The sequence below is a fragment of the Cynoglossus semilaevis genome, chromosome 15 (assembly GCF_000523025.1).
Source record: "Cynoglossus semilaevis isolate Cse_v1.0 chromosome 15, Cse_v1.0, whole genome shotgun sequence".
NCBI classification, from domain to species: domain Eukaryota; kingdom Metazoa; phylum Chordata; class Actinopteri; order Pleuronectiformes; family Cynoglossidae; genus Cynoglossus; species Cynoglossus semilaevis.
This window is the reverse complement of record NC_024321.1, coordinates 16,580,990-16,604,975: the sequence shown is the minus strand read 5'-3', so window position 1 is coordinate 16,604,975 and position 23,986 is coordinate 16,580,990. Positions and strand designations below refer to the sequence as shown.

Below are 23,986 nucleotides of genomic sequence, written 5' to 3'. Positions count from 1 at the left end.
TTTTCAGGATTCAATGAATGTTTGCGTTGCAGTTATTGACAATAAACGTGTCGTGTTTGTCAGCAATTTAATGAAACCCGTGCATATTAAATACATCTCTTTGGTACATGTTTTCGACTCCGAGACAGTGGTGTCGCGCCGTGATGACGTAACAAATCGGCGTTTACCGGGTAGCTATTTGCTAAATGGAACAATATGCTGTTGTTTTAGCCAACGAATAGAGTTTTACTGGGGGAAAAATAAACAATTCAACAACATGACCAACAGGACATCTTATTTCTATGACCCAGACGTGGGGAATTTTCACTACGGTGAGTTTATCGCAGTAAACAGTCTCTAAACCCGAATTACGCTACGAGAGCTAAGGTATGCTAACCACCGATGCATGCTTTTTTTGTACTTTTCAAAGATTCATTTTGCAGTTCAGGCTCTCTCTTCGCTGTGAAGTGTTAGATTTATTCGTTTAGGTCAGACACGCTTACATATTTTTTAAATGCAAATACATTAAAAAAAATACAGTCGCTGACATGCTCAGCATGCTAATTGTAGGATCTTTCCTGCAATATACGGGTTGTGATCTGCACATTTAAGTGTCAAATTCATCACATTAAGATTCAACTATTAAATAAGCAGATTTTTTAAATTGTTACCATTTACCTGTTGTAACGTTTCAGTTTGTCTATGTTATCTATCTATGTTGTCTCAGCACTGTTGTCATTGTATTACACCACGGAACCATTCGTTTGTAAGAGTGCTTCATTGGAGTCCAACGTGCACGTTGTTATATTTCCAGAACTGTAATATAACATTGTAGAATATTGTGTTTCTGCCAGGTGCTGGCCATCCGATGAAGCCTCACCGTCTGTCTCTGACACACAGTTTGGTGCTTCACTATGGACTCTACAAGAAGATGATGGTGAGTAGTGGCATTAACAAAACAATGGACTCTACAAGAAGATGATGGTGAGCAGTGGCATTAACAAAACACAAAATGTATTTGCTTAAAAAAAAAAGCTCAAATAAGAAGACATGGTTTCCAGTGTTCTCTTAATTACTAAAGAAAAGTCAAAATTAAGATAAGTAGGAAAAAAATAACTAAATTCTGGAGTAGATAACATAAAAACATTGAAATTTGGAATATCTCAACAGATAAAACCTAATATGATAATTTTAATATTTATTCACCGCAGATAAACGTGTATTTGTGTGCTACATTTCTAGGTTTTTAAGCCATACAAAGCTTCACAGCACGACATGTGTCGGTTCCACTCTGAGGACTACATAGATTTCTTGCAGAAGGTCAGCCCCAACAACATGCAGGGCTTCACTAAGAGCCTGAACACATTTAATGTGGGAGACGATTGGTGAGTATCACAGATGTTATGTTTTAAAAACATTTAACTAGATCAAGTCCAGACTGATACATTTTTTGACCTTTACTATTGCTGGCGTTTCAAAGATAACTACACAAACCATGACTAAACACATTCTCCCTTTCTCCCTGTCCCAGTCCTGTGTTTCCAGGTCTTTTTGAGTTCTGCTCCAGATACACTGGAGCCTCTTTACAGGGAGCTACACAGCTGAACCACAAGGTAAATGACAACTTAGACACAACATCCTTAATCTGCTTCATGGGTATACAGTACAGTACTTAAGTGATTAATAGTGCTTAATAATTTCATCTTTGTCTTTTCCAGATCTGTGACATTGCCATCAACTGGGCTGGAGGTTTGCACCATGCCAAAAAATTTGAGGTCAGACCGGAATCACGTTTAATTGTGTCAGTCTCGTGTTGTTAATTATATTACGCGCCATTATTTCAGACATTTATTTTTGTATTTGCAGGCGTCTGGCTTTTGCTACGTCAATGACATTGTCATCAGTATATTGGAACTCCTCAAGTAAGAGAGAACTTCTCTGGAAAGACACATTAATTTATTACCTCCTGTGTTGTCTGTAAGATTCAAGATGTGTATGTGTTATAAATATATATATATATGTTTGTAACAGATACCACCCGAGGGTTCTTTACATCGACATAGACATTCACCATGGTGATGGCGTCCAAGAGGCGTTTTACCTGACAGACCGTGTCATGACTGTCTCTTTCCACAAATACGGCAACTACTTTTTTCCAGGAACAGGTACTTAAGTTACTTAAAAATATATATAATTAAATATAATAATAATTTCCTGTGTACTTTTGTTTTACAAAAGCAGATGTTTAATAATGCAGTTTTTGCACCATTTGTTAAGGTGACATGTACGAGTTTGGTGCAGAGAGCGGCCGGTATTACTGCCTCAACGTTCCTCTCAGGGACGGCATTGATGACCAGAGTGAGTATTTGTAATACAAACATGATGGATGTATATCTCCACTTCGTCAGCTGATGACCGTGTGAACTTCATCTGTGTGTGTGGTTCAGGTTACAGACACCTCTTCCAGCCGGTTATTAAACAGGTGGTGGATTTCTACCAGCCGACCTGCATTGTTCTACAGGTCAGTGATTTCACAGATCAGTAAAAACTATTGTTTTTATTCTGATTAATCACAGGGTAGATGTGGATTTTAATGATCATTAATCATGATTGAGACATTAACATCCCTAGAAATTACAATTATTAATTACAGCAAAATCTATTGCTGGAACAACAACGACACACCTGTTTTTATTAATATGTTTAAATGTCAAAATATGACCTGAGGTTGAGCCTCTACTCTACTCTTTTTATTAATATGTTTAAATGTCAAAATGTGGCCTGAGGTTGAGCCTCTACAAACTGCTGAGAGTGGAGTGAAAATGAGTTAAAAAAATTAAGTGAGTGGAGTGAAAATGAGTTAAAAAATTCTAAGCTGATTCAATTCACAGTTTTTGACAGCCCTACAGTAATAGTTACTCAATATTTTGAATTTGACCACATACATTTGACCACATCCTTGATGTCTTGACAGTGTGGAGCAGATTCTCTTGGTTGTGACCGACTGGGCTGCTTCAACCTCAGTATACGAGGACATGGGTAAAAGAGGCTCAATTGAATTCATGTCTGAATGTTGTTTGTTTTATTTGTTTAAATGCAGTTGAATGCTGCTCTCTTTTTCTAAAAAAAAAAATTAATTCTGCTGTGATTTGTATTTTTTTTGTTCTCCTGCAGGGAGTGTGTTGAGTTTGTAAAAAGCTTTAAAATTCCTCTGCTTGTTCTGGGAGGTGGAGGATATACTGTGAGGAATGTGGCTCGCTGTTGGTAAGACGTGAAGGATTTCATTGGTCTCTAGTCAGTAAAACAGGACAGAAGGGCCGGGTTAAAAGTGAGAACATGTGTGTTGTAGGACCTACGAGACGTCTCTGTTAGTGGACGAATCCATCAGTGATGAACTGCCTTATAGTGGTGAGTGGAACCTCTCGAAATTTAGTTCAAATTCATCACTGTATCAATTTAATACAAAGCTTTCGGTTCAAACTGTGCCCATTAGTAGTAATCTGAAAGAACCGTATGTAATACTTAATCTTTGATTTTCTCCAGAATATTTTGAGTATTTTGCTCCAGACTTCACGCTGCATCCAGACGTCAGCACCAGGATAGAAAACCAAAACTCCAGACAGGTAACAAGTCCAAGTCACAATGGATGTTGTGCCTCAAACAGACTGTAACATTTAACACACTCTTCTGTGGTCACCGAGTTACTGCAGTCAGAAATACTGTCTCTCTGTGTCTTCAGTACTTAGAGCAGATCCGTCAGACTGTGTTTGAGAACCTGAAGATGTTAAACCACGCACCCAGCGTCCAGATCCACGACGTCCCCTCAGATATGCTGAGCTACGAGCGTAATGACGAGCCAGACCCCGATGAGAGAGGGGCAGAGGAAAACTACACCAGGTCTGAACAGCTGCAAAACCAGTCCAGTACATTCAGCTTATGAGTGTCAGAGCTTCCTCTCTCATTTTCTCACAAAATGCTCGACATCAAAACCACAAATATGCGTGCCGATCGGCAGTCGTAGCTGCTGATCGATCAGTGAATCTTTAAAAGATAATTTTCTTCTGCAACTAACTGTTTCCAAAATGTCACCCTCACAGACCTGAGGCATCCAACGAGTTCTACGATGGGGATCACGACAACGACAAAGAGAGCGATGTAGAAATTTGACCTCGGGAAAATGCCATCTTCAATTCTCTGGTCAAAAGAACTTTCAAAGAAGGGCTGAAAATCTGAAACTCTCTATCTGATCTACTGCAACACAGAACACGTCACGTTGGACACGTTGGACCTCTCTATCTGATCTACTGCAACACAGAGCACGTCACGTTGGACACAGAGCCTGTTTTGACTCATTTCTTTTGGTGTTCGACTAAATGTGTGAAGTGTTACACCAACGAACAGTTCAAATTTTCACAACAACACCTTCTATTATACACAGTGTGGCAGCTGTGTTATGTCTACTCTTGTAAAATAAATATTGTAGGAAAGTTCTTTTTCTTTGCCTAACGGTGAATTTGTAATACCCAATGTTTTAAATATATTTCTCTGTCCTTTGTTTAAATACATTTTTTAAATAGGAATTTCTCTTTTTTATAATTTTTTTGTAATTTCTTTTGTTAGCAGTACATACATTTACACATAAGCACACGTGTCCAGAAACACAGACAGGGGCATTTTAGCCATTGTAAGTATTAATATCTGTGTTTTTATGTAACAAAAATTTACAAATAAAGATTTGAGTTCACTTTTGTGAAAAAGATCATGAGAAATTGATGGGGGCAGTCTTTAACTGTTTGACATCTGTTTTAGATTCCACACCTCAATCAAAAATCAGGTCAAATCACGATGCCAAATGACACTGAGCTGATTTAGACACCACTCAATCTTTGTCCTACATTCCCTTTTTTGCTTGTCATGTCTATGTATATACACGTGTACCTGTGTGAAGGCTGGTAGTGAACAAAATATTTGGGTCTGAGGTTGTAATTGAAGCTGCTGTTGTACACACACACACATTATCGGTGAACATGATGTGACTTGTATTGTTTAGTTTTTAAACTTTATTTTTAATAAAAAAATAAAACCAGTTATGTTTATTCTATGTTTTGTTTTTTTAAATGACCACCAGATGGCGACAGAACCGCTAATCATTCAGAGCCTCGTCGCAACAGACATGGCATTACTGCGGCAACGGAAGGTAATTTAGCTTCACTACAGCGCCATGTTTCGTGTTTCACTATAAAGGACATTTTTATATCTTACTGCACTTGCGCGACAATTTTATGTTTTATGACACTTGATCCAGGTTTATGGCTTATTATAAAACTTTTTTTTTTAAACGGCTGAACTTTGAAGAAGACTGACATCTACAATTATGTTGGTTTGATACAAAGAAGTCACTATTAACATAAGAGTAATGAAAAATATCTAGTGGTATTAACAAAAACATGTCTCTCAGGCGTCATGGAAAACCTTAACACATTTTATAATTTATCTTTATCAAATCTCGGCTACATGACGTTTTAATTGCCCCTCCCTCCCCCGTTATCAACCATGTCATAATCATGCCTCCACAGCAGAACTAAGGACAGGAACACTAAAAGGTAACATCTGTAACATTTGTACACATATTGACTGAAATATCTACACACACATTTAAATGCATATATACAAATATATACACATAAATACACACATACATCTATAAACAGCCAGGGCCACAGCCCCCCGCCCCCCCCAAAAAAAATATTTTCAAGAACATAAAATATAATTTTAAGGTATTTAAGGTATTTTCAAGGGCAATAAACAAATGTGATGACAACCAGTTGCAAAAATAAAAAACAAAAAAAATTAAGGGGCTATAATTAGACCATTTATCGCTGCGCACGTGCGTCGTTCTGTACGTTGTTGTCAGTAAATCATATTTACACGTCACAAGTTAGTTCCTTATCATGACGCATTTTATCCCCTGTGAAAAGACAACACCCTTACATCGCAGGGTGGGTAATAAAGTGACCACTTCATTTTGTTTACCAGAACACATCTATGCTTCTGACTCTGGTGGCTAATGTGTGTACTGTAAGGCCGTGATAATCCAAAGTCTGAGCAGATAAGATACATTTTAGTCATTAATGGGTCTTTTTGTTCTGCTATAAAAAAAAAAAGGTTGCCATTTCCTTTAAACGTGTCAAATGCATATTCATGAATAAAGTTGTTTTTTCAAATTCGTCTCAAGACTTTTAGACATTTTCATAGACAGCAGGGGGAGGGGGGCAAATGAGTTAAAACCCCTTGGTAATCAACTAAAGTTTTTTAAACATTTGATCTATTTAGCTTCAACACAATCTCTATGACGGTGTTGTGTTTAGCCTAACAAATGAGGAAAAGGCTGAGAGCTTTGTTACTGGCACTGGATATAAGGCTGTGTTAATCATTGATATTTACAACTCGAGGACTGGGAGGAGGAAGAGCCAAAGGTCTCGTCTTTGACATCAGTAACAGGTGAAGCCTCTCTGAAGGTTCACAGGTAAGTCTCGCGGGGAAAATTTTATAGAAAAGGTTTGATTTTAAAGTATCAGGGTGTTTTTTTTGTTTTTTTTAATACCACAAAATGAGTAAATGTAAGAGAGGAAGGAAAGAGGAAGTGATCAATTATAATTTTGAAAGATGAAGTCTGATTTTATCAAAACTCTTTCAGGCAGGGCTGACAGCTTCAAAAATTCTATCGTTGATATCTCAGGTTGAGATGTGTTACGATGTGTTTTATCAAGCTTTTCAAAACAATACGATTTTAAAAATCAGATTTTAAAAAAATCAATACGTTTTTAACCAAACCTGATAGAAATAGAGGTAAAATGATCAAAGCTTTGTAACCTGTAAGGTTTTGGTGTTTCTGTAAAACCTAGAGCTCTACGGAATTTTCCCAGAAATCTTTAAAATGAGGAAGTCGATGTTGGTGTTTAGAATCAACCAGAAATCTTTAAAATGAGGAAGTCGAGGTTGGTGTTTAGAATCAATGGGAGGAAATGAATATATACGCTTATTTTTTCCCCCCCGTAGTTCTTGACTTAGCCTTTATGCCTGATGTAGTGAAGTCAGAGTTCATTCAATTCTGTGAAACCAAATATAAATGTGTTACTAGTGGCTTCACTTTTATTTCAATCAAAAGCTTTTGAAAAGAGACAAACACGGGGCAAAACTCAAAATTGCAATATTTACTTTATATTTTAATATTTTATATTTTTCAAAGACCTAAATCCACAAACTTCTAACTATTTTGTTCAAGTTGTACTTGTTCCTTGACAGGAAGATAGGAAGGTAATAAAAATCTGGTTTTTGTATAAACGAAACCTTCCCAGATTATTGCCCACTGGTTGTACAATCTAAGAAATTACAGCTCCCACTGGCAGGACTGCTATGCTTACGGGTTTTTTCTTTTCATTTTCAGATATGGACAATATCATAGGAAGTATTCTCTTGTTGTGCCTTATCAGCTTAACTAATGGTGACTATCCAGTATATTGTATTTTTTTTAAATCTTTTTTGTCATCATGTCCTTAATACTATCTCCCAAACCCATTTTATTCTCCGTCAAAGCAAACACCGCTCCGACTATCCATCAGGATCTGTACCGTATCTGTGAAGACACTCCCATTGGTGCGTTTGAGTATAAACAAATAGAAAACAGTTTAAAAATTCATGAATGACATGCCTTTCAAAATAAGACAACTATTTTTTTTAATGTTTTTTTACAGGTGCCACTGCATTTACTATAAACGCCACAGACGTAGACAAGGACCCACTGATCTACATCCTAACTGGGTCTGATGCCTCATACTTTGAGGTCAACAGAGCCACTGGGGAGGTGAAACTCAAGCTGCCTCTAGACAGAGAGGTACAGAGAGCTCAAATTTATCTCACATTGTCCTTCACTTGGGACAAGAGAACTTTTCTTCTTCTAAGTGAAATGCATTTACTTGTGTTACCCTACAAACAGGGGAGTCAGCAGGGTACTGTGTTTGTACATATTTTTTTTACTACAGTTTTTAGTATTTTTTTGTGTCAGAACTTGGCACAGGATGAACGACTCAACACACAAACGGAACCAATCAGTGCAGGGTTCGCGAAGGGGCACAAGACCGGGTCATTTAAACCCAATAAAGCATCGCTTCACGGACTACACATGCCCGCAATTGCGGGACTTACAAGAATTGCCACATATAGTCCGAAAGATACTACTACGATCTAAACACACGGCTCGAAGCATTTGATAGTAAGACTTCAGCAACACAGAGAGCGACCGTTTCATTCTGAAGTCAATCGGACGGATATGACGTCTAACAAACCAAGACAACAACGATAATATTTGGTTATCTGGTGCTTGATGATAAAACCACAAAGAGCGACAGCGTCATTCTCACACCCACTTTATCTCTGCCAACTGATACCAGGCTACTGTATCAATAGCTATAAAGTTGAGTAAAACTGACACAGCAGCCCACGGGTTCAAATTCATCATGAAGTATTAGGCTTACTCACCATTTCTTGTAAGCGCGAACTCTTCCACGATATGTCCATTTTCTTTCCTTTGGAAACGGCCGCATGGCTGGTCCACTGCGTCTCTCCGGTCCCATGGTGTTTTTTTACGAGTTGAAACATAGAGAATGTGTGCTCAGAGGTTAAAAGGTTGACGGGAAGAGTTTAAAAAAAAAAAAAAGCTACTCACCGTGTATCATTCGTTTGTGTTGTCAAACTTAAAACAAAACAAAAAAACGAAATAAAGACTCCCTTTAAAAATATTCAAGAAGTAAAATATAAAAACAAAAAGGGTCACAAACTGTTTTCCGATTTTGAGCACTTGAGCAATTTATCGGGCGATTGTCCAATTTTAATTTGATGCATTGCGCGTCACCCGAAAGTGAAAAAGAAGGAATAAAACGATTCGTTACTGTCCGATCTGCGTCACCTGCCCAGATTTGTCGCGGTCAGGATTAATTGGAAGCTGTGACTGGCCAATTACAGGCCACGGTCATGTCAATTACGATTCCTATTTCTAAAATAGAGGGTGGGTCAAGCCGAGGCTAGCAGTCATTGGGCGAGGCAGTTCTTAAGTTCAGGTATTTATTTATTTAAATAGGTCTTAAAAGACTTTGTGTCTAAATGCAGTGGCTTTGTTACACATTATAATAGTTTTTAACTTTCTTTCTAGTTCTGCAAAATCGCATCAAGGTTTGTAAGCGTGTACTGAAACAAAGTTGATGATGTAAATGTATTTTAATCAAATAATAATTATTCTTTTTTTTTTTACATTTTTATTTTAGAGTGGCGGTATATTGGAGGATCTTGAGGCTATTGTCACCGATGGACAGTTAGACGTAAGTCACATATAACAGTTGAATGTTTCATGTTATTACATTACCTCTACTGTTGGGTTAGTAAAAGTGCTGGTTACAATGTTTTTCAGGCTAGAAAGAATCTTATTATATTATTGAGAGATGCAAACGACAACAGACCTTTGTTTGTGGATTCTTCATACGACGTTACCATCCCAGAGGTACGTCATCCATCAAATATCAGGTCCTGAGGGTGTATATTTGTGTACATATTCTTTACGCTGCAGAGTTGGGTTTTTTTTTTTTTTAAGTTTTGTCTTTTTTTAATCCCCATGTTACTGAGTAGAACAGAGCTGTGGGAACGAGTCTGTTTAAGGTGGAAGCTATTGATATAGACGATGGTGTTGCCGGAGCTGTCAGCTACAGGATCGACGAGGTAAGATTCCTGTTAGCTCAGTGAAAGGTCCATGTCTTAATGTTCCACAAACACTGCTCACTCGGTCAATCTGTTTTTGTAGGTTACTCCAACTGCTGGATCTGGTCTCTTCACTATTGTTAGCACAACTGGTGAAGTCAGATTAGCAGGATCTCTGAATTATAATACCCTCAGCACTTTCTATCGACTGAAGATTAACGCTACAGTAAGTACTTGGACTGTATGCTTTTTAGGTCATACTTTTAATAATCCATCTCTCTTATCATAATTTGAATTTGTCATTATAATATCGTCAATCAATTTGAAGTTTTGAGATGTAGTACTACTAAGTTGGATGTAAACAAGTAAGTACAAACATCTGCACACTTTTCAAATGTAATTTTTGAATGTCTGATTTTAGGACGGTGGAGGCCGGTGTTTTCGCGATGAGACAAATTACCATTCAAGTGCGATTTTTACCATCGTTACCGTATTGGACGTCCCAGACCTGAACCCAGTATTCGAAAACCTTGCATACTCAGGGAGTGTTAAAGAAAACTCTGCGGTGGTGAGTTCTGTGTACAAATGTGTAGAGATCACAATTTTTTAAACTCATTAAAACCTTGACATCTGACCTTGAAGTTCAGTTGAAGACCTTTCAAACTTTCCTCAGGAATCACTGTAAAACTAAACAAACATACATATATATGTTATTCATCTTATCATATAATGTTTCACTAAATACATTGACATACAAGCATAAAAACAGACATTTTAAACTGATAGAAACGAGTCCACGAGCCCAATGCTAATATATATGGGGAATTACAAAGTGGTGCTAGCGGTTAGCATGCACAGATTAACTAATGTATTTCCTACTCTAATTTGTGTTCTTCAAATACAATATTACAACATCTTAACATAGAGCAATACTCACAGGCAAACTAATTCTTCGTTTGTTGTAGAAATTATGTTTCTCGCAACCTTCCGTTGCCTGACTTCCTATCGTCTAAACCAGATACGGCAACTCTGAAGGCACAAAATAAAAATTACTGAAAGAAAATACTTGCGTTAAACTCAAATAAAAAACCAGAACATCACAACGACCGTCACATTTTTTTTAGTATTTTTTAAAATTAAAACCTCTTAGACAGAAACTTCTTCACAAACATTATACACTTAATAATATTATTAATAATAAAAATAATAATTTATTGTCAACCTTCCAAACCCAAGAGGATTAATCTATCAACTTTTTTTTTCAGATCTCAGCAGTTTATTTTCCATCCACAGGAAAACAATTACAATATTATTTAGACAAGAGTTCATCTTTATGAAAATAAATAAATGGTTTAAGATAGTGTCATCCAATCCATGACAACAGGATTATTGGTGCACATTTGGGGCAGAATATCACTGGGAAAATCCAATTGCCCCTGAACGAAATATTCTGGAGAGTAATTCTTTTATGCAATTTTAAATAAAACGTTTTCTTTCTTCAACAGGACGTATCTGTGTTAAAAGTCACTGCCACAGATCAGGACAAAGGCATCGGGGACAGTATTCACTACAGTATTGAAGGTGAGCCTCTGGTAGTTGCAGACAACAAGCTGTTGCATTAAGTGAGCAACTGAAAAATGCTAAAAATGAAAAATGTTAAAAAAATAAAAAAGGTAAATGTAACCATATTGTTTGACAGCATCATCTGTAGAAGGACTGTTTAAAATCTCCAGGAATGATGGCACCATATCAGTCCTGGCACACATTGACAGGGAAGTTGTTGGTGATACCATCACCCTGACTGTAAAGGTACAGTTCGTTTTTTAATCCAATTCAGATAATTACTGTTTTACTAAAATTATTTGTCCAATCAGATCAGTGTGTAAAATGATTTCTTTCAGGCCACGGAGTCTAAACCAAACATCCATGGTTTAGAAGCCAGCACCACAACAACTGTGCTGATCAACATCATAGATGTCAATGACAATAGGCCCAAGTTCTACAAGTGTGGCACTTCCTGTGAGGAGGCCAGTCACTTCACAGGTGATGTCCTTGAGCACTCGCTGGGGGCTATTCCCATTAACATGACAGTCAAGGATCTCGACAAGGTATGAAAATACGTCACTGACTCAAAGGCTCACATTTGTCCACATTACACGTATGGCTGCTGAGTGGAACTTCTTCACATCTCTTCCAGTTCTTCAGCACCAGACTTACTCTAGAGGGAGCTGACAAGGACGTGTTTTCTGTGGAACCTGCAGTCACCATGGTACACGGCAGTGTCGTGCTACAGGTCAGACAGCCCCAACTACTGGATTTCGAGGAAAAACAGCAAATGATTTTGCAGGTAACAAAGATACGATTCAACAAAGCCTATTTCTAAAGGAATATTTAGTGTTTAAGTGACTTCAACTTGTAAAGATACTGATACTGGACTTTGTGATCTGGCCTACCAAACACTGGTAGAAGGTATAGTACAGACTGATGTCAGATGTAATTTCTATTGCTGCCACTAGATGGAGGCAGACATCAAATGTGCCAAATTATCTTTGAAAGTTTAGGTTTATTCTTGAACATTTTATCTAGCATTACACACCCAACAAACACTGAACTGGCCCCCAGTCACATTTTGAACCTCATTATAAACCTGATTGTCTTTATTGTTCACCGTGTGCTGATGTCACCTGCAGGTTATCGCCACAGATGAAGATAATCCAGCATTTAAATCCACCGCTACAGTTACTATTACCATCAAGGACGCCAATGACAACAGCCCCACATTTCCAAATAACACCTACAGGCTGACGATCCCTGAACACTCTGAAGTGGGGACTTTGATTGCCACCATCACTGTAAGTTATAAATGTTTTTCTCCTAAACAGTCTCAGCAAAGGTAACATCAATGAAACAATCATTCATATTAAGTTTTGTCTTCACAGGCAGAGGATCCTGACACCATGGATCAAAACAAAATTACTTACAGACTTTTCCCTGACAGCACGTACGTCTACATCCTTTCAAGTGTGCACTGTTACATACAGCAGGTTGTTGGTTCACGGCCACAACAGCCCTGAGCACCCTCTGCCTCTGTGTTTCCAGACGACAGTTTTTTGATGTAGAGGAAACCACAGGCAGAATCCTTGTGAAGAACAAAGCTCTGTTGGATCGTGAGGTCAGACCTGTGCATACGGCAACTCTGCAGGCCACAGACACAAGCGGCAAGCCCGGCACGACAGTGCTGGAAATAACTCTGACCGACATCAACGACCAGCCTCCGGTCATGAACAGGGAATCTTATCTGGTGTTTGTGGAGGAGGGAAGCATGTTGGAAGTGAAGATAGAGGTACGGGAAGACAACAATTCACTCATTATTATTGTTTTAATTATTTGCAAATTAATTTTAATCTTCGAGGCTTCATCAACTCCAGAACTGTCTCCAAAACATTGTTTCATCCACAACCCCTTCCCCCTCCTCCTCCTAATTTTGCCAGGCTACTGACGCCGATGAACCTGGTACTGTAAACAGCCAGATTACCTACCAGATTGCACCGAACGACTACAGCTTTAATTTCACCATTGACCCAACCAGTGGTGTCTTGAAAAACAATAGTGCGCTGGATCGTGAAGCTCTGAGCCCGGAGCTCAACGGCAGGATAACATTCAATGTAACGGCTGCTGACAGAGGAGTTCCTCCACTGTCCACGTCAGTGCCAGTTATCATCAATGTAGAGGTGAGACCTGAGCACCGTATGTTGGGCCACTCCTGCTCCTTCAATGCCATGAAAATAACACACTGACCATCTTCTCTTGATGCAGGACATTAATGACAACACGCCAAAGTTTGAGACGTCCAATTACAATTTTGTGGTTAAAGAAGGGGAAAAAGGTTAGCATTACTGTTTCCAAAGTACTTTCAACTGTTCTGCATTTCCCACTTTTGATTCTTACTTTCCCTTCAAATCCACTTTCCCACTTTTGATTCTTACTTTCCCTTTAAATCCAGGTGCCCTAGTGGGTCTCGTTAGGGCTGAGGACTTGGACCAAACCACAGACTTTAATCGCATTTCTTTCAGCATCATTAGCGGAAGCATCGGCAGCTTCATCATCCGCACTGAAGCCGATGAGCGGGGGGGCTACAGGGGAACTATCATGGTTGACCCCGACATTGAATTGGACTTCGAGAGTAATCGCAAGCAGTACACACTGACCGTCGAAGCAGCAGATCTGGAGCAGAAGAAAGCGTCAGCCACCGTGGATGTGTTCGTAATAGACGTGAATGATGAGAGGCCCGAGTTCAAGCCAACGGCGCCCGTGACAGTGAAAGAAAACACGACCATTAGTGAAGTCGTGGGGAGATTCGTCGGACAGGACAAAGACGGAAACCACTCGCTGGTTTACGTGTTGGAATCCGTCACTTGCAGTTGTAACGGCTCGTGGACTCCATGCAACTGGTTCATCCTTGATCCAACAGGGGGAGTCAGAGTTAACCCAGAGGCTACGGTGGACTATGAAGAGTGTACCCAGGCAATGATGGAGGCTCAGGTGGTGGACGAGTTCACAGAAAAGGGCCAAAATAACAGTGTGTCTCCAGGTTGGTGTTATTAAACGTACAGTTCAGTTTGTATCAGGAGGCCTAGAGGACTACATTAGTACAAAGTGAACCGCGGTCCATTAAATATTAGGCTCTCTAGGGGGTGCTTTTGGCCTATGATTAAGAATCACTGGCTGGAGTGCTGCAATAGTACTGGAGGTCTTCTAGCTACCACCGAAGAGTACTACAGTATTCCCAGCAGTCCTCTGCCTTCAGAGTACTGACACCCTTCCCCAGAACACTTTGTAAATTAAATTATGGGTACTTGGTGCCAGTTGTACTATTGTCATAAACACCTGCTCATTAAGTTTCTTCTTTGATATTATTTCAGGACAAATGGTGATCAACATTGAAGACATCAATGACAACGCGCCGGAATTTATTGTCTCCGATTCTTTATTTGGTCAGTACATTTGTCTGTGTTTGTTTTCACCACTAATACTTTATTCTAAGAACGCTTTATGACTCCTCTTTGTTTCCCTACTCTAGTGGTTGTTTCTGAAACTGCAAGTAAGGGGACCTCTGTCGCTGGAGTCACTGTGAGTAAGAAAAAAAGCAAAACAACAAGAAATGAAATGACTTCAGTTCCTTGACTCAGCAGGATGACCTCATGTTTTTATACGTGGCTGCTCTCAGGCTACAGACCGCGACACAGGAGTTCACGGACAGATTGACTTCAAAGTAACGTCGGTGCAGTTTAGAGACGACAACAACAACAAGACAACAAACATGAGGCTGCTGTTTGAGGCTGTCACTACTCAGCAGAGGGATTTATACGTCGGCATAATTCAGTGAGTAAAAACAGGTCAACCTGAAAACGTGTGACTGTGTGAGTGCCTGTCTGTTAATGTTCTAGGACAACAACAGTACCAGTACTGTTTAAACAGGAACCAGGTCAGTACCTGGTGTTTTGATTAACATATGAGGCCGGCCGTCTGTTCTGCACGTTTAATACGTAATTTGGGTAGCTCGTGGAACCGTCCCCCATTGCCTGAAATGGAGCAGTACCACTGGAAATCTCTGGGGCAGTGTTGCGCAGGATAGCTCAGTACGCCCAAAGACGGGACAGAAAGAAGAGGCAGACGACAGAACAACTACAAACATGGCCGAACCAGGGAAAAGAATTCAATTCCCTCTGTTTCGTTGAACGCCCCTTCAGTCTAATTCTCTAGTTTCCTTCAAGTGTTATTTAGATAAAGGTCAGCTCTGGACCCTGAAGAGGATTACATAGTGGAAGATGAATGAACTTCCCATTAGTTATTAACTCGTGTACTGTTGTTCTATTGGTTTGTTGGCGTTTGTACTGTGTTTTTCAATGTGTTACAAAAACAAAAGTACTCACAGGCTCACGTACTTCAACCATCCACAGATCTACCGAAGGCCTCGACATTTCACTGAGAGGGAAATACTTGGTCACAGTAGCAGCGACCGACACTGGCAGCCTCTCCCGTAGCACAGTGCTGGAGGTGAGTGACTTGAAGTGAAACTGTACTGGAAGTTACCAAGGAGACAAAAAGTACAACATGTGTTAATTTTGATCTGATAATTCAGATTTTCATAGTTGATGCATCCTTTAAAGTCGAACTTCAGTTCACAAGAACAGTGGAGGATGTTGAGCAAAATCTGGACGACATCATCAGGTAAAACCTTCTCTGAGCAAAACTATGGTTAGTTAAAGTATTCTATGTGTCACAGATGAGTACTGTACATATTTTTCTTTTTGTGAACTTAACACTTTTCTCATTCAGACCATTCTTCTAATTAACATATAATTTCTCATTTCTACATTTGCAGGGCGTTGACCACTGCCACCGGGGCTGCTGTTCAAGTTGTCGAAATTAAACTTCAATCTCTAGAAGCATTGAGGCATGTACAAAAAAGAAGGTTTAATAATAAAACCAAACTGTTGCATTTACCTTATTTATGATTTTAGGCAAATGTGTTCCTTATTATTTGGGCTTGGAACCATGTATAAGTATAGCTTGGTATTTAGGTTATTCAAACAATCCACAGACGTATGTTCATGTTTATGTAATCAATGGTAAAGTAACAGGGAGTGAATCACCAAAAACTACCAAAAAGTACAGTATAAAAACATTTCTATAAATACCCCCCTCCCCATATCCCATTATAAAATGTGCTCTTTTTGCCCACTAGATGGTGCAAGTGTGCCTGAGAAACAGCCTCATTTTCAGGGATAACGGATTTATTAGTAGAAAAGTGATTAAAAACTACACTTGTTCCCGCAGGTCTTCGCCCATTACGGTCATGGGGGTGTACTTTGTCTACTCCAACGGGACAGCCCTCAACTCTAAGGAAGTGGAGAGCATGGTGTCCAGTCCTGAACATTATCCTGTCTTATTTGGTCTTGGCCTTAGGTACATCGTAAGTATCTAACCTTGAGTTTCTTTTTTTTTTCAATTTATTATAGAACATTCGCTCATATTTGTAAGATGTCTTTAAACCCTGTGTACACCCACAGGACTGTCTAATTAATGTTATTTAAACTGAATTTAATTTCAGGTTTACATGAAAAACATTTTTTCAATTATACTTTGGCTAAGATTAATACATTAATAAATAATGTAATTAAACTAAATATTGCAATTTCTTTAATATTATGTACAAAATTATACAAAACCAAATATATAAAATTAAATATATTGTTATAAGAGTATATTTATAATAAGACTGTGAAATATGGTTAGATCTTCTGTAACAGGGTTAGATTTACATGTGGTAAAACACATGTACAGTACTACAGTAAAACAATGTACTACAGTCAGACTTCTTTATCGTTGGTATCAGGGAGGAACTACTGAAGTTGAGACTAACAAGGATCCTCTGGCTTATGTCCTCCTGGGGATAGTGGTCGGCCTCATCGTCGTGCTGATTGTGCTCATCACTTCTCTGGTGTGCACTCGCAGAAAGTAAGAAATTTAATTTGGAACAAACTAAGGAGCTGGACAAAAACTTTCTAACTTACCTCGGGTGAAATCCTGTGAGAAGACTTATCAAGATGAATGCGTTTTTCTCCGTCCTACAGCTTCACGAGGAAGCTGAAGGCTGCTAAAGCCATGAACTCTGCAAAGATGATGACATCTGACAACCAGAAGAATGGAGCTGTGGTACCAGGGACAAACAAGTACATGACTGAGGGGTGAGGACACAGTATTTATACACAAAATGCAAAAAGTATATATTTAAAAAAAAAAAAATGTAATTTTGCCGTACATGTCACTGTTTCTGTAACAGAGCCAATCCTGTTCTCAACCTGAACATTGACTCAACCATGGTCATGGATTTGGATCAGGAGACCCCAGACGTGGACAAAGTCAGGTAAAGACGACCTTTTTTAAGCCTCCGCACAAATTTACATTAAAAAAATCCCCAAAATGTTTATGTAATAAAATATAATTTTCTAGTTTCATTTTTTTATTTTAAATTTATTCAGTTTGAAACCTGGGCCTGTTTAGTTGAACTCAATACAGGAATTGAAGAAAGAAAGATTTTCTCTCTTATTCTCGCTATTAAACAAAGTTCACGACAGACACAAATATAGCAAATATTTACAATAAATTAATTTGTTTTGCTGCGCCCACCCACGAACTAGCCTCACGTGCCCAAATGTTTACCATCTTTTTTTCTTTTCTTACAAAGCCTCGACTCTTTGGACTACAACAATGACGAGATGACCTTCGGAGAGGGAACAAAACATAACATGGTGAGTTGTCCCTTTTTTTTTTAAATCTATCCACACTTTTTCAGCTTTTTTTTAGGACTTTGCTAAAACACTTGTTTTGTTTTTTACAGTTGTTCGAGCAGGAAGAGGAGGAACGTACCAGTAGACAAGAATACGATGAGCCACTGGATGAAGCTCTGGCCCAGCGAATAATGAAGAAAGACAAACACAAGGTGGTGTTTGACAACATGGCCTTCAGCACCACAGAGATCTGAAGGCAATAATCCAGGACCTGGCAGTAATCTGAATCCGCACTGGGCGGACACGTGTTCATTCTTCGTGTCCAAATTCCAAAAATCATGTTCTACTCAGTCTCTATACTCACAAGTGACAAGCATGAATTTACAGCCTTTGCTATTTGTTGTTGTTTTTTTGTCTCTTTTTTTAAAAATATGCACTTGGAATTTTGCACTTTGATTTTTAAAATAAACCCCAGAGAGAGTGTATTTAACCATTTAGCCACTCAAACGGCTAAAAATGACATTCAATTAGTGACCAGAAAGTTACATCCTGGTTGCAGAAATGAATTAAAAAAAACTTAACATATTGAAAAGTTTGTTTTTTATATATGTATAAATGACAGTTAATTTTAGTTTCATACGGAGACGAGTTTGTTTATAATATTTTGGCACTCCGTCTTATCAGACAGTCACGTGACGTTTACAGATCCCGCGTCATTTCCCACAGCTGAAAGTGATAAGTGCAGAAAACCTACAATAACAAATGTCCAGATGCTAACAAACAAGCACAGCGACATCGTAATAACACTAATCCAGAGAGAGGACTTACGACACCTGTTCGTTGGTTCAATTCCCCGTCATTCTGCATCGAGTTTGCTTGTAATCCCTCAGTTTCTTCCGTTTCCTTCCTTCGTGTTTACACCGCGACGATACGACAACGAATTCCGGAGCTCAACGCTACGTCATAACAACAATGTCTGACGCCAGGCTACGTCTGACCGCGCTAACAGAGGCTAACTCGATTACCTGGTGTGCTACAGCTAATTATTCCACTTTTGCAGCATCTCCATATTGAGAGGCAACAACAGTTTGTGAGGAACACTATACTTGTGTTTGAGCTGTGGTGACACAGCACCGCCTATTGGTCTGGCGTATGTACTACAACTACAGCAGTCGCATTAAGAGGTCCCGCCTAATTAATCTCTAAGTGTCGAGGGTGTGACCCCACAGTTACTTGGTGAATGAAGATAATAAAACGGTTGAAGAAGACTGAAGTCCGCGCTGTTTTATTCTCGTGTCATCACCTGGTCTCTTTTTATTTCCTGTTCGACAGCCTGAAAGAAAAAAAATATATTATTGATCAATATTTCACAAGCGCTCTTTCAGAATATTATGAGGATCGTAATGTGTTGTTAATGTGTAATATATTACACACAAAAATCCCCAAAGCTTTTTTTTGTTGTTGTTGCACAAATGAACCACTTTATTCTGTTCACACAAAGCAAAAGCAATTGTTTTAAAAACTGCAGTTTTGCATTTTAGAAAAATGTTATGCAAAAAAACCACAAAAAAAAAAAAAAAAAAAACCAAAACATTTGTTACAGCATAGAAATAATGTTCAGAACAGAATAGTGTATAAAGCAGTAATTCCCATACACAGTAACCATATACAGTAACAATCACTTGTCCACTAGGTAGTAGCAGATGGCAATAAAAAATAAAGAGACTCACATTTTTTGTAGATCGTTGTGTCTTTCTTCAAGTCCTGCTATTAAATCAGCATCGTGTTCAACTAAACAGGCCCAGGTTTCAAACAGACGAAGTAAATTGAAAGCTACAGTAGAAGATTATTATATTTCATAGCATACATTATTTTTGTTTGGCAGTGCACCACGAGATTTTTCTGTTGTAAAATTGATCCATGTCTAACTCACTGCTGCCTTCTAGTGTAAATCACCGTGCAGTGCACATCCTCCATATGGCTGAGTGACAATATTGTTTTATCCTAAAGTGACATAAATGAATGTATAACAAGTACAGTGTGTGAATAAAAACATTTTCTTCAAATATGGTTTGGCGGCCACTGTTGTATGAACACGGTCATTACAACACAGAATACTGACAATGTTCCTATTAAATACAAATGAAGGCTAATCACAGCATAATTTACAACAGCATCACTTTGTCGTGAATACAGTCAGTGATTATGGTAATGATGACATGAGTCACTGCTTCACTGCAATAACTCTGATTGTGCTCATTGTAAGTTTTTTTTTGTCAAACAGGAAATTGTGCAAAATCCCAAAGCAGATTACGAGACTTTATGACGGGCACTCGCAGAAAGCAACATTTAAAAATCAAAGCTTTTTTTCACACAAAAATTGATTGATTTTGCTGACTGAAGAGGAAGTAATAAAAAAAAAAACTTTCCCTCTGCTCCCATCTCTCTTTCAGCTGGTTATTAAAACCAGCAGAGGGAGGACTGGTTTCCATGGCTTTGTATTATAGAAGGTGCAAAAAAAAAAGATCAGCAAGTGTAAATGAGTCAGTAGACGGCGGAAAAGTTTCAATGGAAATGTCTGAAGAGAAGAGCTCTTGACGTTGATATGTTAACTCTCGTTTTTCCATCCGTCTGTTGTGAAAAATATTGTGGAAAAATCATGTAAATCATGGAAAAAAACATGATACTTTCTGAATATAAAACGTCTTTTGTGCTTTTTGGAAAAGTCCTTTTGAGGAGGCAGTCTGCCTCTTACACTTCCATGACGCCACACGGAACTAAATTATTGAACCTCATTGGCCAGCTGCCCACCAATGACCTCCTCCAGGGGTCACTCCGTGGTGTGAGCTCTGGAGCAGCAGTGTGGCTGCTGCATGTTCTCCATCAACTGGCGAAAAGGATTTCTCCTGCGTCTGCTCACCTTGCCGTCGTGCTCGGCTCTCTTCCCGGCTCGGCCTTTACCCGACCCTGAGCACCCCTGCGGGGGTTCCGTGGTGAGCGGTACGGCTGAAGGGTTGAGCGGAGGGGGCGGCGGCATGGACGGCTTCTGCTTCTTCACCTGTTTCTCCAGGTGTTTCTGGATGGCTGAGCCGAGCACGGCCACCTCCACCACGGCGCCGTACACCTCCCATGTCATCCCCTTCTCATCCCAGCTCACCTCCTGTAACGGCTCCTCTCCTTTAAAAAAGCCTTTCTCCTCCTCTTTCTCCTCCTCTTTCTCTTTTGCTTCCATGTCGTCTTTGTTAGCTTCTTCAGCTTTCTTCCCTTTGTTTTCTTCAGGCTCCTGGCTTCCAACCTGCCCCCCCACCATCTTGTCACCTGTTCTGCTCTCCTTCCTTATGTCTGAGAACACTGTGGTGGTGGGTGTTCGTGGGGTCATCGGTGCCGTAGCCACAGAACGGACCTCCGCCCGTTCACCAACTTGCAGCTCGACATCTTTCGTTTCTGTGCCCACAGCTTCACATTTGCCAAAGGAACTTGGAAAAGAGAAGGCGCGGTCGCCCTCTGGAGGGGTCATGGGACTGGTGGCCGCCGACTGACACTGCACCACCTCCAGACTGACCTGCGTGCGCATGTTGTGACAGCCGAAGGGGGCTGGAGACTCTGGGATGGAGGGCTTCGCTGCAGAAACTTTGTTCGACTCTTCACCGTTGTTCTGTCCGCCGCTAGAACCATCGGGTCTCGGGATGGTTATTGGTCGATTCCCAGCAGAATCAGAAGACGCTGCATTCTTCTCTTGAGGAGGATTTTGGTTCCTTGTCCGACTGAGAGCAGAAGCTTCGTCACACTCATCTATTTTCACCATCTCTGGCTCCATGGAGTAAACAACGTCCTCAGTCTTTATTTCCTCTCCTTCCTCGTTGTTGCCATATTGCGTCACCAGGATCGTTATGTCCTGATCCAAACTTCCCATCCTCTGCTGCTTACACTGCTGACTACTGCCCTCCATTGTTACCCCACTCTCTGGAGCTGATCCTGAGCTCGATTCTTCAGTCTGCTCTCCTGTTTTCGTCAACACCACTTTGCTCAGACATGTTGAGGACTTGTCTTCACGTCCTCCGACTTGTCCCTCTCTCTTAAAAAATTCCATCCCGACCAGTTCTGGGAAGGCAGAAGTCGACGGCGTCTTTGGCGTCATCGGGGAGGTGGCAGCCGAGCACATCTCCACCTGCTGGCCCACCTGGAGTTCAGCATCTTTGGTGCCACTGCCCACAGCTCTGGTTCCACCAAAGGAGCTTGGGAAAAAGAATGACTGTCCACCCTCAGGGGGCGTCATGGGGCTGGTGGCTGCAGAGCAACACTGGACCACCTCCAGGCTCACCTGTGTGCGCATGTGGTGCTGCCCAAAAGGAGCTGGGGTAGGTGGGTGAGGGGATCGAGGGTCTGGCGTTAACGGCACCAAAACACTCTCCGTTCCCGTCTCCTCGTCACCTTTGATCCCACCCTCAGACTCGCTCTGAACGTCAGGCGCTCCAGGTCCATCATCGATCAACTGGTTACAGATTTCCAGGTCGATGTTTGTCGTTTCAGACTGTTGTCCACGTGGTGTAGCGTCGACATCGGCAACTTCTCCTGCGTCCGAATCATCAGCCTCCTCTCCTGAGAGCACTTGATTTCCAGACACCGGACTCTCTCGTCCGTCTACAGGGAAGCCGGCATCACTGAGCAGTTCTGGTCGACGGTCCACGTCGGTGTTCGACTCCAGAGGTCCCTCAGGCACAGCGTTGACATGCGAGGCCCCTGTGTGCTCCTTTTCGTCCATCTTCTCTTGACAGCGGTGGTCCTTTGCCAGACTCATCTCATCCTTAAGACTTCCCATTCTGCCTCTGCAGTGAAGGTGTCACAGTACCTGCATGGTTCAACACAGGGATATTTTTATACTGTTATGCAATACACCAGACAAAGATCTGGGTGTTTTTTTCCTCTCTTGAAATGACAAACGATATATAGATTAAAAATACATGTTTATGTATCATGTATCAAATGCTAGATGCTGTTTAAATTTGGAAAATACTTCATGAGTATGTTACTGTATGTTTGACTTTTGAAATGTTTTTAGGAACATTTGCTTTATATTCACCCAGACATTTAAAACTTGAATTTGAGTTGAATTTCTATTTTAGCTCATATTTAAGTCATGCACAGAGATTAGCTCAGGAGAAAAAAACAAACAAACAAACAGAAGGAACGACATCATTTCAACACATACCTCAGCAGTCCGAGCCAAACCGTCTCCTCATCGTTCCCTCTCAGATCTGGTTGAAACACCGTTGCCCCGACTGTTGCCGGAGACGCGTGTACTGTCCGCACTTGTCCCCCTGTTGATTTGAACTGATTGCAGTTGCTACAGGTTTGTCTCTAGAAGAATCTATCTTAGGCAATCCTCGCTCTTTAAGCCGTGGCTGTGTCTGCTGAAAAGCTTCACATTTCCAGTTTCCCTGGAAACCACGGTCGGGTTCTGGCAGCGAGTGGTAATGTGATGACAAAATCTCTGCTCGGCTCCATAATCAGAACTAAATCATAGTAATTAACTCAAGGTTCTCATAGCAACACAAATGCCACTGTAAGCAAAAGAAATCAAACTGTAAATTGCCTCCGTATGCAGAAATTTTGGCGGGGGCACAAATCAGTGATCAGTGTCTGCACGGCGGCTCGGAGTACTGAGTATCTTCACATACTCCAGTATTATTTGGTCAGACAGCCGTACGTGGGGGGTGTGAATGTGAAGGCCACTGTGTATTCGACTACTCTGAGTAAGCGTTGACAAATCCTCTGAATTATCACTGATTATCCAGTAATAAACACAGGAGCAGAAAAAAAAATACTGCAAATATTTGATACAGGTTTGTGTAGCCACTTCATTACTACTGCAGTAGTGGAAGAACTCCAGAGGTATATCAGCTGAAGGAGCTGACAGAAAGCCAGGAGGAAGCCGAGCTCTACCTCCCACACAAACAAACTCTTCA

General features: G+C 40.2%; 4 protein-coding genes and 1 long non-coding RNA gene across 7 annotated transcripts in view; 2 read left to right on the top strand and 3 right to left on the bottom strand.

Annotated features, from left to right (window-relative positions):
- LOC112488219 (matrix-remodeling-associated protein 5-like) overlaps positions 1-9,293 on the bottom strand; it is a 28,078-nt gene extending 18,785 nt beyond the window's left edge. Inside the window, exon 1 of the mRNA XM_025063366.1 lies at positions 8,518-9,293. The gene's annotated coding sequence lies outside the window, so the exon portion shown is untranslated. The remainder of the gene's footprint in view (positions 1-8,517) is intronic.
- hdac3 (histone deacetylase 3) lies at positions 110-4,744 on the top strand. Of its 3 annotated transcripts, XR_003051935.1 has the most exons (16): positions 110-311; positions 834-916; positions 1,222-1,364; positions 1,511-1,592; positions 1,698-1,754; positions 1,846-1,901; positions 2,011-2,144; positions 2,257-2,337; positions 2,427-2,500; positions 2,954-3,018; positions 3,154-3,243; positions 3,329-3,387; positions 3,523-3,602; positions 3,719-3,876; positions 4,077-4,214; positions 4,268-4,744. XR_003051935.1 is itself a non-coding variant. In XM_008327449.3 (15 exons), exons 1-15 carry the CDS (start codon positions 257-259, stop codon positions 4,144-4,146), a joined length of 1,287 nt encoding a protein of 428 aa, XP_008325671.3. In that variant the 5' UTR covers positions 110-256; the 3' UTR covers positions 4,147-4,254. The 3 variants fall into 3 exon arrangements, 2 of the variants coding, with proteins under 2 accessions (XP_008325671.3, XP_024918837.1); XM_008327449.3 differs by lacking the exon at positions 4,268-4,744 and having other exon boundaries at positions 4,077-4,254; XM_025063069.1 differs by lacking the exons at positions 110-311; positions 834-916; positions 4,268-4,744 and adding an exon at positions 944-963 and having other exon boundaries at positions 4,077-4,254.
- On the top strand, positions 6,317-18,612 carry cdhr2 (cadherin related family member 2). Its single transcript, XM_025063066.1, has 31 exons — positions 6,317-6,505; positions 7,427-7,483; positions 7,576-7,635; positions 7,734-7,873; positions 9,300-9,353; positions 9,443-9,532; positions 9,658-9,747; positions 9,830-9,952; positions 10,148-10,294; positions 11,232-11,307; positions 11,426-11,535; positions 11,628-11,834; positions 11,924-12,073; positions 12,417-12,578; positions 12,666-12,727; positions 12,826-13,069; positions 13,218-13,457; positions 13,543-13,612; positions 13,730-14,317; positions 14,649-14,720; positions 14,807-14,856; positions 14,954-15,108; positions 15,687-15,783; positions 15,869-15,957; positions 16,112-16,183; positions 16,567-16,702; positions 17,126-17,247; positions 17,364-17,477; positions 17,573-17,656; positions 17,978-18,041; positions 18,131-18,612. Exons 2-31 carry the CDS (start codon positions 7,429-7,431, stop codon positions 18,272-18,274), a joined length of 3,867 nt encoding a protein of 1,288 aa, XP_024918834.1. The 5' UTR covers positions 6,317-6,505; positions 7,427-7,428; the 3' UTR covers positions 18,275-18,612.
- Positions 10,279-17,223, bottom strand: LOC107989614 (uncharacterized). The gene is made up of 4 exons (XR_003051936.1): positions 17,095-17,223; positions 15,660-15,808; positions 10,664-10,755; positions 10,279-10,413 (listed from the first exon to the last, which is right to left on the bottom strand). It is a non-coding gene; the product is annotated as an uncharacterized LOC107989614 (long non-coding RNA).
- Positions 18,613-19,127: 515 nt separating the features above from the next.
- On the bottom strand, positions 19,128-23,962 carry gprin1 (G protein regulated inducer of neurite outgrowth 1). Its single transcript, XM_017039178.2, has 2 exons — positions 23,230-23,962; positions 19,128-22,869 (listed from the first exon to the last, which is right to left on the bottom strand). Exon 2 carries the CDS (start codon positions 22,837-22,839, stop codon positions 20,851-20,853), a length of 1,989 nt encoding a protein of 662 aa, XP_016894667.1. The 5' UTR covers positions 22,840-22,869; positions 23,230-23,962; the 3' UTR covers positions 19,128-20,850.
- Positions 23,963-23,986: the final 24 nt, after the last annotated feature.

What these genes read in the sequence shown, in the direction of transcription:
- hdac3 (XM_008327449.3), top strand. Translation starts at nt 257, where the DNA reads ATGACCAACAGGACATCTTATTTCTATGACCCAGACGTGGGGAATTTT. An exon ending in CTACTTTTTTCCAGGAACAG is followed by an intron (nt 2,145 to 2,256) that starts GTACTTAAGTTA and finishes CCATTTGTTAAG; the next exon opens with GTGACATGTACGAGTTTGGT. An exon ending in AGGAATGTGGCTCGCTGTTG is followed by an intron (nt 3,244 to 3,328) that starts GTAAGACGTGAA and finishes TGTGTGTTGTAG; the next exon opens with GACCTACGAGACGTCTCTGT.
- cdhr2 (XM_025063066.1), top strand. Translation starts at nt 7,429, where the DNA reads ATGGACAATATCATAGGAAGTATTCTCTTGTTGTGCCTTATCAGCTTA. An exon ending in CTGTGAAGACACTCCCATTG is followed by an intron (nt 7,636 to 7,733) that starts GTGCGTTTGAGT and finishes GTTTTTTTACAG; the next exon opens with GTGCCACTGCATTTACTATA. An exon ending in CAATCTCTAGAAGCATTGAG is followed by an intron (nt 16,184 to 16,566) that starts GCATGTACAAAA and finishes TTGTTCCCGCAG; the next exon opens with GTCTTCGCCCATTACGGTCA.
- gprin1 (XM_017039178.2), bottom strand. Translation starts at nt 22,839, where the DNA reads ATGGGAAGTCTTAAGGATGAGATGAGTCTGGCAAAGGACCACCGCTGT.